At 40.6% G+C, this 13,494-nt stretch overlaps 1 protein-coding gene across 2 annotated transcripts in view; it reads right to left on the bottom strand.

The window, feature by feature from the left end:
* Window positions 1–805: 805 nt before the first annotated feature.
* The window catches only part of LOC133351355 (CD109 antigen-like), a 92,389-nt gene continuing 79,700 nt past the window's right edge, over window positions 806–13,494 (bottom strand). For both annotated transcript variants that reach the window (XM_061566489.1, XM_061566490.1), the window contains exons 26-34: window positions 13,240–13,462; window positions 10,266–10,437; window positions 9,705–9,901; window positions 7,760–7,912; window positions 7,224–7,289; window positions 6,475–6,626; window positions 3,704–3,848; window positions 3,477–3,579; window positions 806–1,639 (exon numbers count right to left, since the gene is read on the bottom strand). In XM_061566489.1, coding sequence (XP_061422473.1) covers window positions 1,407–1,639; window positions 3,477–3,579; window positions 3,704–3,848; window positions 6,475–6,626; window positions 7,224–7,289; window positions 7,760–7,912; window positions 9,705–9,901; window positions 10,266–10,437; window positions 13,240–13,462 — 1,444 coding nt within the window. In that variant the 3' untranslated portion in view covers window positions 806–1,406. The remainder of the gene's footprint in view (window positions 1,640–3,476; window positions 3,580–3,703; window positions 3,849–6,474; window positions 6,627–7,223; window positions 7,290–7,759; window positions 7,913–9,704; window positions 9,902–10,265; window positions 10,438–13,239; window positions 13,463–13,494) is intronic.

Consider the following 13,494-nt stretch of genomic DNA (forward strand, 5'->3'; position numbering starts at 1 on the left):
ACCCAAATAATATCTCAATTAGCAACTCATTTTGAATGGAAATCTGGTGGAAGGCCAGAGAAGCTCCTTTGAAATATCTTCAGGAAGAAGCCGTTGTTGGCTTTGGTTAACATCCTGGCATGTGCAAATTTGTCTTGTTATGCATTTGGATATCAAACATTTTGTTTATGGAATGAGATCTAGATATTGGCATTCAGTTACATTTCTAGTCAAAACGTCAAAGTCCAATTGTTAGCACAAAGCATCTTAAGAAATTCAGTAATTTTATCCTAATTTTGGAAATAACATTTAGCAGATCATTAGCATAGTACAGTGAGTACAGAGAGGTATGGGGTTCTTCACTTGCTGATATCAATTATATCCCACCCAGTTTATTTCAATTGTTTCCCATGAAGCAAGATTTGATTCTTTAGATAAAAGTATGCACATTATATGTAGAAATTGTAAAATCGAGGTGCCGTGTTGTTACCCAAAGGTTCATAACATTACCTACACCTATAAAACCCCTGCTCTCATCATGCACCAGAGTTGCAAGTGACTGAAGACCAAGTTTAAGGCTGCACTACCATTGGGGCAAGATATATGACCATACTTCACCACGCTGGGCAGGGTGGGTTCGTGCATATAGTGGACATTGGAAATTACTTCAGCCATTATTGAATACCTGCTTTTAACTCGAGCCATTCTTATGTCTCTTCTAAATGCACACAAGTCCCAAAAAACAAGTTTAGAAGTAGCGAGCCTAAATGTGAACATAACGGTGCACATCGCCATCGCACAGAAATAAACATTGAAACATACCACATACACCCAATCAATTTTATTTCTTGAATTCAATGACTCGTTATCAATCTTGTGCACATAGTTCCCTAAACAATAACCTGCTCTGAAAGGAATGTTTATGGCACTGACAGATATAAACACAAAAGCAACAGTTACAGAAAGAGAATGCAAATATTGTAATCGTATCTCATCATTGTTGAACAAAGTGATTCAGGTTTTGATATTTTTAATCAGTACAGGCCCATAAGGTGCATGTTTATTAACGTGCATTTCTCCTTTATATATTTGTGGAGTGTAATGCTATAAAACATCATGATTATGTATGTTAGTTTAAAGGAGTGCTCTTGTTATATGCTGAAAAATGTCAAATGTGAGTTGATAGCCACCACCAATAACAGTATTCCAAAACAATGATATTCCTAACCCCCTGCTCAACCATCTTTGGCTACACATACATTAGCAACTGAAACATACCAGTTACAAAGTATCATATGATTTGTTTCATGTTTTATTACATATTTTTCTATTTTATTAGAAGGCACACACTACATTGTGAAGTGGATACAAATAACATAGCTGTGAGCGAGTGCTTTCAAGGCCCCGCAGTAATAGAGGATTATTCTTCAGAGCCCCATCCAGGAAAGGCAGAAGGCAGCAGGCATCAGGAAACACAGAAAAGGGTTCATACCACTACCTGACATAATTCCGCTAGCTTTTACTGTGGTCTGGGTGGCAGCAGTAGTGCTGATAGCAGCAGCAGGTACATTGCTTTGAAACGTGCAGGTTTCACCACAGAAGGACTGCAAGGTCATATTAGACAGCTTTACAGACTTGTATTGCATCTCCACTCTTGTTCCTAATTGTGAAAAAAGAGGCAGAGGGGCAAACACACTCTCAGTTAGAACAATACTTTTAAAATAATATAACTTCAGTAGTTAACATTTATTTACGTGGACTGTAAGTATATTATAGACATTTTGATTGCATGGTGGTATAAAACTATTTCAATATGTAATTATACATTTAAAGTTCAGTCTAAAATGTAACACCTCTGAATTATGAATATATTTTACTCATGGATTGCCAAAGCATATTTAAAAGATAATACCTTCAATGATTCACCAAACTCTAGCAGGATTTATGATTGGTAGGATGTCATTAAATATATATTAGAATGTTAACGTACATACTCTTTGGTTCTTTCAGTAAAGTCATGTAGTTAGAAATAAAATAAAACAAATCACGACGTTTCAGGCACAACACAAGCGTCCATCATCAGGTGGACGCTTGTGTTGCGCCAGAAACGTTGTGATTTATTTTATTTAATACCTACGTGACTTTACCGAAAGAACCAGAGTATGGATTCCTGCAGTCACGAAAGCTTCAAATCAAGATTCAGTATTTAGTTTGGTAAAGGAAAAAATCAAGGATCCTCTTTGTCACATTTACTGTTTGCTGATAATTTTAAAGAAAATATTCCACAAGATGATGATATAAAGGGAGTTAAGATTGCTACACTGGAAAGTTTATATTCTGGTGAAATCATGCTACATACAACTTAAACCATTAAGCTAAGTATCCATACAATCAAACATTCATATGTGAAAAGCAGCATCCTATGATATTAACAAGTCCAACATTTAAATTATACTTAAGTAAAACAGCAATTACAATGGATACTTGGCGATTTCATCATCAGAAGATATAGCTCATATAAAAGTATACATATTTAGTTTAACCAGGTGAGAACTTATTAGAGCATGATAGCCTCATCTGCTCGTGATCTTTATAATAAAAATGACAAATGCAAAACAAATTATCTATCATATGAGGAATTGAAAAGATTTCATACATAATTCACATCAGCGCAAAGCGGATTGGGAAGATTACCTCCTGATTGAACAACACAGCCCAAATTAGAAGACTATGCTACGGAAATACTTATATAAGTGTTCACTCATTTTGAGCGGGGGACTACTTTGGCCGATAAGACATCATTCTGAGGGCCACCACACATTTGAAACCATTGGGATTTGACAGCAGGATGGGGGGGGGGGGGGGTGTTTTCACATGTTGTGTATCGTTGGCCACGAGGGGTCGCCAATGTCCTTGCAATGAAGTACACTGATTTACATTCACCATGCATAAGGTTACTGTATTAATAATACTTAAACAAACAAATAAGGATATATGTCGAAGTACAATGAACTGAAGTACTTGTTAGTTTTTCCTCGCCATGGCCAATGGTTTATGATAATATTCATTATGATGTACATTACCTTCATAAACTTGTAAAAGGCAATGTATTAATGCAATTCATTATTAAATTAACTTATAAAGAATCAACAGTTTAACATTATATTTTTCACCAAGAAATGTAATTCCAGGCGTTTAGGGCATTCATAGAGAATGGGTAAGAACCATGAGTTTTATTTCCTTGATACAATGCACTTACGTGCTGTGGAATGTCTAAGATTTTGATATTGATCTTGAAAAAATTATTTGGATAAGTAAGAGACTGAGTGTGTATGTATTAAAGATACATTTGGTCCAATGAATTTCCCTTCAAGTTAAAAGAGTGTGATAACTTGACTAAAGAGCACAGTGATGAGTAGTGTGAAGATAAATCATACTGCAAAATTAAAGGTAGGTTTTAGCAAATGTAACGTTTTTGAGAGATTGATTGTACTTACTTGGTTCATAGTAGTCACTAATTGAAACCAATGCTTCCATTGTTTTTGCCACTGGTGCAACTCTATACTGTGTGATGTTCACACAAGTTGAATTCTCATTTAGCTAAAGGGGAAAAGAAAACGTTTACTATAATTATTGCTTTAAAAAATGCAAATAACTTAGTCAGGCACAATAAGATGTCAGGTCGCACATCACTGTGATTGGCTGGTCTGCAGAGAGCACGTACATTCACAAAGTAGAGGTGGAATTTTCCTGGCGATGTCTCCACGAGCTTGAGGTTGTCAGTTAGGGCGATTTTCTCATCACCCAAGAAGCCACTGAGCAGGTTCGTCTCCATGAGGGCCATGCCAGAGGCATCCTGGCCCATCCACCTGTGGCAACAAAATGTAAGCACGACACAGTGTTATGTCTATGCTGTTGGGTACTTGCACAACTGACAACACGTTGGTGCACACATGGCCATGGCTGGAGCATATCCACAGCGACCTTCACCTGAACCAAGTCACCTTCTCGTTTCATGCAACCTACATTAAAATAACACTGCACACAGTCTCTAAAAGGTGTCTGTCTCATGTGCATGTACAAAACAGTTAATCTCGATTATCAGGTGCAATGGGAGATAACGCCAAACGTAAGTAAATTTACCAACATATAATGAAGGTTAAAATGTAGCATGAGTCAGTCTGGGTTTACTTTTGGACAATGTTATATTTAAATTATTTTCAAATTGTAATGTGCAGAGCATTCTCTAACTTCACAGACATTAAACCGGTTCAGTAGAAAATGCAAGACAGAGTTGGTTAACAGAGCTTATAATGTATGAATATTGCACACTTGTGGTAACCTTGGTTATAAGAGTTGCTCGTGTTTATAAACTACAGTGAGGGAAAAAAGTATTTGATCCCCTGCTGATTTTGTACATTTGCCCACTGACAAAGAAATGATCAGTCTATAATTTTAATGGTAGGTTTATTTTACGTGAGATACAGAATAACAACAACAAAATACAGAAAAAATGTATACATTTATTTGCATTTTAATGAGGGAAATAAGTATTTGACCCGCTCTCAATCAGAAAGATTTCTGGCTCTCAGGTGTCTTTTATACAGGTAATGAGTTGAGATTAGGAGCACACTCTTAAAGGGAGTGCTCCAAATCTCAGGTTGTTACCTGTATAAAAGACACCTGTTCACAGAAGCAATCAATCAATCAGATTCCAAACTCTCCACCATGGCCAAGACCAAAGAGCTCTCCAAGGATGTCAGGGACAAGATTGTAGACCTACACAAGGCTGGAATGAGCTAAAAGACCATCGCCAAGCAGCTTGGTGAGAAGTGACAACAGTTGGTGCGATTATTCGCAAATGGAAGAAACACAAAAGAACTGTCAATCTCCCTCGGCCTGGGGCTCTATGCAAGATCTCACCTCGTGGAATTGCAATGATCATGAAAACGGTGAGGAATCAGCCCAGAACTACACAGTAGGATCTTGTCAATTATCTCAAGGCAGCTGGGACCATAGTCACCAAGAAAACAGTTGGTAACACACTACGCCGTGAAGGACTGAAATCCTGCAGCGCCCGCAAGGTCCCCCTGCTCAAGAAAGCACATATACATGCCCGTCTGAAGTTTGCCAATGAACATCTGAATGATTCAGAGGACAACTGGGTGAAAGTGTTGTGGTCAGATGAGACCAAAATGGAGCTCTTTGGCATCAACTCAACTCGCCATGTTTGGAGGAGGAGGAATGCTGCCTATGACCAAAAGAACACCATCCCCACCGTCAAACATGGAGGTGGAAACATTATGCTTCGGGGGTGTTTTTCTGCTAAGAGGACAGGACAACTTCACGCATCAAAGGGACGATGGACGGGGCCATGTCCCGTCAAATCTTGGGTGAGAACCTCCTTCCCTCAGCCAGGGCATTGAAAATGGGTCGTGGATGGGTATTCCAGCATGACAGTGACCCAAAACACACGGCCAAGGCAACAAAGGAGTGACTCAAGAAGAAGCACATTAAGGTCCTGGAGTGGCCGAACCAGTCTCCAGACCTTAATCCCATAGAAAATCTGTGGAGGGAGCTGAAGGTTCGAGTTGCCAAACGTCAGCCTCGAAACCTTAATCACTTGGAGAAGATCTGCAAAGAAAAGTGGGACAAAATCCATCCTGAGAAGTGTGCAAACCTGGTGGCCAACTACAAGAAACGTCTGACCTCTGAGATTGCCAACAAGAGTTTTGCCCCCAAGTACTAAGTCATGTTTTGCAGAGGGGTCAAATACTTATTTCCCTCATTAAAATGCAAATAAATTTATAACATTTTTGACATGCGTTTTTCTGGATTTTTTTGTTATTTTGTCTCTCACTGTTCAAATAAACCTACCATGAAAATTATAGACTGATCATTTCTTTGTCAGTGGGCAAACGTACAAAATCAGCAGGGGATCAAATTTTTTTTTTCGCTCACTGTACTTACTTAGCTCTCTAATACAGAGAACGACTCAGATGCACGAAAAACCACAAGAATCACAGAGGCCTGGCAGTGAGTTAGCATAAACAATTGTCCAAGCCTTATGGTCTTCTATATATTAAAGTGTTTTCAGTCAATTAATGCGTTTTTACATGTGAGGGGAAACCGCAGCACTCAGAGAAAACCTACATGGTGCAAGGTGGAAACAATCTATCTTATGCAAATGGTACAGATGGGAGTCCCCATTTCCTGCACCACCTCCTGGCAAGTCAGGGTATGGTACCTCAAAACCCATGGGAAGGAATTTCACAACATTTAAGTAATCCACAGTGTTGTATTACAGGCGTGTTTCATCACCACGTGGCTGTAGCATGGGCAATGAGACAGTCACCCCGAAGCACGGTTAATCCAAATCTCAGATAATAGGCCACAGATAATTGAAAGCCATCTGTATTTGGATTGCCGTGAAAATAAACTTGACCAATCTGCTCGTTGGGATGTTTTTTAACACCCCTCAAGCCTCCTCCATACCTTGTGCATGCTGTCAGCACCACCTGCTCCCCGATGGAACCGTTAACCCCGGTGTCTTTGAAGTACACATCGAGCTCGTAGCTTGGGCTGGGGGCCGCCGAGCGAGCTCTGCGTACCACCGGGGAATCCCGCACGTTGTAGAACACGTTCAGCTGCGAAGGCACGGCAAAACTTATCAGCACGACACTTTTAACTTCATCCAAATTACACTTCCGAATGACCCCGTGTTACATGACATTAACTGAGTCGATCTATACAAAGATTATATTTGTCTACATTAAAAAAACTCAGTCACCCACTCGTGTAACCTGGTATTGACTCAGCTCTTCACAAAAGAATCGGGTGGATACATGTGTGTCTTATCATAATGTGGATGTTTAAGAATGCAGCTTTTAAAACTAAACATACATTCATATTTATATAGACATCATGAATAATAATCATATTCTACTTTTGGAATCAAGTAAGAAGTGTCCCAGGTCATAAATACACTACCTACATCAATTACACAATTTGCAGGAGACAGTCCCAGATGGTAACTTCAGAATAACATGATTTAATTAATCCTTTACTCAGCCACTACACGGGCCTCTAAAATGGCACCATACAAACCTAATTTATCCCAAATTCTATCTTAAAATGTAGCATGATATATTATGGTCACAGAGCAAAAACTAAAAGCCCCATGTGGAATGCTGCATTCTTGAGAGAATGGCTGTTTTATCATTACATTTCAGGGCAGCCAATACCTGTGCAATAACTTGTCCACGACCAGTTCCAGACAGAGTCACATTTAAGTTTGAGCTTGTAGAAATCTATTGGAATAGAAGCAATGAAATTCCATTAAAAACACAGGAATCTATCATCAGCGATGGTCTCTGCACTGCTGCACTCATGGTCTTGTGATCTAATAATCCATTCAGCTCCTGCACACAAGCTGAATTCAGCACTCCACGGTAGACATTATTTCTTAACTGCCACTCCATTATTAGTCTCAGCCACCATCCGTCATCCCTTTGAGCGATGTGCCCTGCCCAAGCCCACTATTCTTAACAGTCAAATTTACATATTTACCTTAGATATGTTCTCTATTTGTTTGTTCCTCTTCCTGTCTCCCAGTGTAATTCCAAGCAAGCACCTCTCCATCTTTGTGCACTTTTCACCATGAGCAGCTTCCTGTCACTCACCATGAGCAGCTTCCTGTCACTTACCATGAGCGGCTTCCTGTCTATCCCTGAGATTTATTGAATGCACTCTAAGTGCCAGCCATGGTAGGGTGTGGTACCTTCACAATGCGCTTGTCCGTGGCATTCATGCCGGACAGCTGCACGGTGATGGGGCTGCTCGGCAATGCAGTAGAGACAGTTAGTGAACCAGACACTTTTCCAAACTGCCACACGGCAAACTCGGACAGAGCCTGCAGCGCCACTATTGTGTCCTGTGAACCCAAAGCCAACAATACTGTTACTTGTATTTGTTAATTTGTGGAAATATTGTACAGGCAGTCCCCAACTTATGAACATCCTCTCTTATGAATGAACTGTCACAAGATGTTGTTTTTTCTAACCATCTGACTTGCGAACGTTCGATCGTACTTATGAACCGAACTGCAGAACTATTTTGTTCAGCGAATCGATCCTCCGCAAGATGTAATGAGTCCCAGAATGCTATAAACACCCATTCCTGCAAGCAAGCCAACATCAGGACACAAGCTAAGTGAAAATAAAAGTGTTTTAATGTTATTTCATTTTGTTTAATTTACTATATACTCTTTTATTATGATATGACATGGAAATGTACGTAATTTCTTCTTAGTTATGACTGTAACAATGCTCCTATTTTTTGTTGAACCATAACATTTACGTATAGTATGTACAGTACGTACAATTAAAAATTGCATTTTGAGGTACGAACAAATCGACTTATGAATAATCTCAGGAAAGTAACTCGTTCGAAAGTCTAGCACTGGCCATACAGATATATCTCTGTTCACCGGAGTAAAGGACCATTTCCATGACAAATATTTATACATCTATCACAACCAGAAATCTAAATGTAATTATCATCCAGTGTTTTACTTATTTTTACATCAATTTCATTGTTAATCACTTTGAAGTATAAGATTATTCATATTTCTCGAACTATATTTAGAATATGTTCATCTGCCTTCACAATTTTATGTCATGGTATGTTACATTCATGACGTTGATATATTTACGGCAAATATATTTTTTCTAAATGTAAATGTTAAATGTATAATTAAATACACAACATATTACGTCAATAATATTGTGCAGAATTACGTATGATTACAAATAATAAAAATTTATATTTAATGTTACTTTATTGTCCATACTTACTTTATTGCTTAACATATAATTATTCATCATGAAACTGGCCTCCAAGGAAACATATAATAGGCAACCCTTTGGGCAATGGCCCTTTATCTATGTGGAATGCAGAAGGACCATTCCCTAAGATGCCACCTAATATATTGGTTTTTCCTTATAAGGCAGTGTTATTGATGAATGTGTTGAGTTTGTTACGTGTCCTTTTGCACCACTGCCAACATAGATTATTCATATTTCTCGACCAAATCATAAATATGCTACCTTTCACGAAAAATTTACAACCTTCATATTTTTTTTCAAACCATAACTCTGTCTTTTCCAGGTCTTCCTTGCAAGTTTAACACGTAGGCATTCGTGACCAATATAATCTATAATCGAGTTTTTTTGGGTTAGAGCGGGTAAATATATAACTGTGTCGTTAAAACCCGCAACCACCCAACACAGCTAACTAGTAAGGGTTGTCATGTAAACAGAACATGCCAACTCGTCACTAGTCCAGCACACCAGTGTGTTGGAGAGCAAAGCCAGATTTGTGGAGAAATCTAACTGTTTCGTTCTTTATACAGAGGCGTAGGTGTGGTGACCACAGCGCTCTTGCGCAAAGGGGGGGGGGGGGGAGATTACTGAGTCAACGTACATTATGCATGTGCATTATGCGAGCCCTTAGATCTTGTCCACTCCTGTCCTATTGTGTGTATTAAAATGGCCGTATCAACGGTAATCCATATTGAAGTATGCTGTCCTTCCTTGCAAATCCGACATGCTATCGCAGCAATCCCGCAACTGCCTTCAACAAAAAAACCCCTTAAAATATCAATTATGAATTGTGTCACTTTCAAGCAACTCTGTAGAGGAATGTTCCCCTGGTAATGTCGTTACCTGTGTGGAGGCATATCCTCCCAGGTGGTTCCTCTGCTGACTCAGCCAATTCATGATAGGGACCGCCTCTGCAATTTTGTTCTGATGAAGATGAGCCAGGAGGGCGTACGCTGTGGTCTCAATGGTGATGGCCGACGGCTGCCAGTAGTAGGACTCTTGACTTGATGCAGAGTCTGACCAGAACTTCAGCCCATTCTCTGGAATATAATGTACAAGTTAACACTTTTATTTAATTTAGTATTTTACTCAAAACTCAGCTTGCCACCCTGACTCTGATGATGAGACACATATGTCAAAACCAGCCTAGAGTTTGCGTGTCTTGATTCAATGCTGTTAAAATTATGCACTCCCAGAAGGATATGCGGCTGATGGGTTGTGTAAGAAATTATTTCATTGTTTTATATGGAGAGACAGAAATGTGAAGGAGACAATATTATCAGGTTAACAAAAATAAGTCATTGAAATATTTTCAAAAGTTAAGCATAACACCCCATTGAAACTAAAATATCACCCATTCAGAAGTTGTGGGTTCAGTGGGCACGTGTTGCATTAGTGCCTGACCTATTGAAGTGGAGCGGCTGTTGAGTAGGGTCAGGGCAGTATCGGCGTGGCTGCTGTTGGCGAGGGAGAGGGCGTACGCTGTGAGGGCCAAGGGCAGGCTGGCTGCCACGCCGCCACCACTCACATTCGCCTCCAGGAAGTGGATAGCACTTGAGATGTTCACATTGTTATTCTGTAATCCACATGCACCAGAATTATCATTTTGGGATAATCAAAGCAAAGCACCTTTAACCAATGTGTTCAGGTCAACCACTCTAATATGCAGATCCCTAACAATGCATGCTGATCACCACTGCAGGATATTCAATAATGAATCTTCCATTGTCATTGTGTTATTTGATCTCACCAAAACCCTATGCAGTCTCATGCAAAAGAAAAATGTAATGTGTAAGTATTATGATCAGTATTAACTGCACTAAATAAACAAGGAATCATTACCCTTACGGCACATCAGCATAATAATCTCTAAAGTTGCATTTATTTATCTACTTCATCAATGCAAACCAAGGAAAACAGAAACAGGATACATGCGTTAGCACAATTAGTACAAACGAATGGATCTGGAGGAACCCCGAGTTATGATCTAAGATGGGAAAGAGAAACAGAGGGAAGAAAATAAAAACATGAATGAGAAGAGGGAGAGGAGGAAGAAGAGAGAGTGAAACACTTGAGTCTTTAAGAAGAGTGCCGTTGGCACCTGCTCAAGGTAGCACTATCTAGCGGATAGAAATATTAAAGTGACCCTCGAGGCATTGAAAGTCAAAAGAAAAATCAGGAACACTACCTTCTGAACAATGAAACATCCACAGAAGGGGTCCCAATTTCACCCCTCGCCTCCCACCTCATCCACAAGCCCTAATAACTGTATGTAATAACTTACACAACGTATAACCTGCCTATGCAAAGTAATAATACAAAGACAGCCCGAGCAAGAATTATAAAATATTTGGAAATAACTGAACTTATATTAAATTACAACTACTTTATTGTCACACGTCTGACCGCATAGCTGGATATCAGTGAATTCAAGTCGCATTTAACGATTTTGGGTAGAAATAAGTTTGCCTCATATGTAAAATTGTACAAATCAAACCCACATAAAGCGAGGTAAGCATGTACTGTTCAACCGCCATACTGCAGGTTAAAACGCTTATCTTTCCACTTAGTTGCTTGAACTGCTCCACTTTGGAATACCGTCCCATTGGCCTACGACACAGTCTGGATTAAAAGCATGATGATGAAGCTTGCAAGGATCATCCACTGTTTCAAAACACTTTGCTTGCTATGGATGATGCTGAGTAATTGACAGGTACATGTCCCTTTTGGTGACAATGGCAGTTCACCCCAGTCATTCAACAATGGACTGTCACAAGGCTAAATGCTCACAAATGCTCACTAATGTCTTCATGAGTGTGTCACCAAAAAAGTTACACAAATTTGCATACGTAGATGACCTTGCCCTGGTAAAACAAGCAGCCACCTTGAATGACATCAAGTCCACCCTGAACGGGGACCTAAACACCATGGAGGGATATTTCTGGAAATGGAGGCTCAAACCAAACCTGCACAAATCAACAGTCACTACCTTTCATCTTGTGAACAGAAATGCTAATCGCACCCTGAACGTGTCTTTTTGTGGCAAAACTGTATACCATTACCCAATTCTGAACTATCTAGGAATAAAGTTGCACCACAGGATAACCTTTGATGGCCAACTGAAAAAGATAGCCACTAAAAAGAAGACAAAGGTCAACCTGGTCCAGAAATTGCCAAGCACAAGCTGGGGAGCATCGGCATCAGTGTTTCATACAGCAGTGATGATGCTTGTGTACTCCTTAGCAGTAAACGGTACACCGGTATGAACCAGAAATAGCCAGGCTTGACTTGTTGATGTCCATCTGAATACTGGAACCCTCAAGATGGCCACAACACCCTGGCATTTTCCACGTTTTTGCACATTGCTGACAGATCCATTCACTGCGATGCTGCAACCCTCAGGGAAAAGTGGAGATAATCATGGAAAAAGTACGTCTTCCCTTCCACCACTATCTCAATAACGTTATCCAAACATTTTTGACCCATGCGCCTAACCTTCAGAAATGGAATTTCAACCCTGATGCTAGTGTAATAAAGGACTCTTTCACAGTGTCGATCTCCGTTGTTCGTGTAAATCTTGCTCCCACGGCGTCCTCGCTCAGGCCCGCGTCTCCTCCGTCGATCACTCCACAGCCACCCTGCTGCTCCGCTCTGCAGCCACACTGCTGCTCCGCTCTGCAACCACCCTGCTGCTCCGCTCTGCAGCCAGCCTTCCACAGCCCGCTAGCCCCCTGCGCCCTGACACCGATGGCCGACGGTGCCGAGGTCTCCCAACACGTGGCGATCGCGCCACCCTCCCAGTACTGCCCAGCGTGGCCCCCCGTTTCACTCCGTTTAAACTTCCCGATCCCCTTCCGGTTCTCTCCCTAAATCCTCTCCCCCCACGTGACCCTAACTCCTCCTTCTCCTCACGTGACCCAGACTCCGCCCCCCTCAATCCTTGCTCGCATTACACTAGGAAAGCTAAATGGAGTTCACAATAAGACAAACAAATACCTCATGAAAGACATAATGGAGAAATTCCCTGGCTTTAAAATTCCATGAAGCATATGGGATACCCAGAACCACATCTATACCAGCTATGGCAGATGCGGTTACTTGATACACAAATAGAAAATGTAAATTTCTCCAGTGTGCAACTATGGTCACCCAGAAGAGACCATGGAACGTATAACGGACTCAGTGCCCGATTCACAAATAAGGAGGAGGTATCATAGTCAAACATTCTACTACTCCTGATGCAATTATCTGGGTCAACCACCTTTATGTTAAATGATTTGTTGCTCTATATCTACATCAGCCATACAATGAAGAAGACGAGTTTTATCTTTGTCTCAACCAAATATTCCCATACTTTGATTGTTTATCATCTGCCTACCGTACTGTCCTCCAGGAAGGCGAGGAGAGTGTAGGCCGTCAGGCTGATGTGGCTGGCAGAGCCGCCCTGCAGCTCCCTGTGAATCACGTAGCCATGCTCCGTGAACTGACCAGATGGTGCCAAAGAGTTCAGCAGAAAGTTGCGAGCAGTGTCGATCACATTGCTGTCCACAAGGATATAACTCCGTGCCTGCAGGAAAGTCCTCAGCACGAACGCTGTCAGCCTAGGGATTTGGAAAGAGAGCGCAAGACACAT

The sequence above is a fragment of the Lethenteron reissneri genome, chromosome 37 (assembly GCF_015708825.2).
Source record: "Lethenteron reissneri isolate LAM-NWPU_2019-01 chromosome 37, ASM1570882v1, whole genome shotgun sequence".
NCBI classification, from domain to species: Eukaryota; Metazoa; Chordata; class Hyperoartia; order Petromyzontiformes; family Petromyzontidae; genus Lethenteron; species Lethenteron reissneri.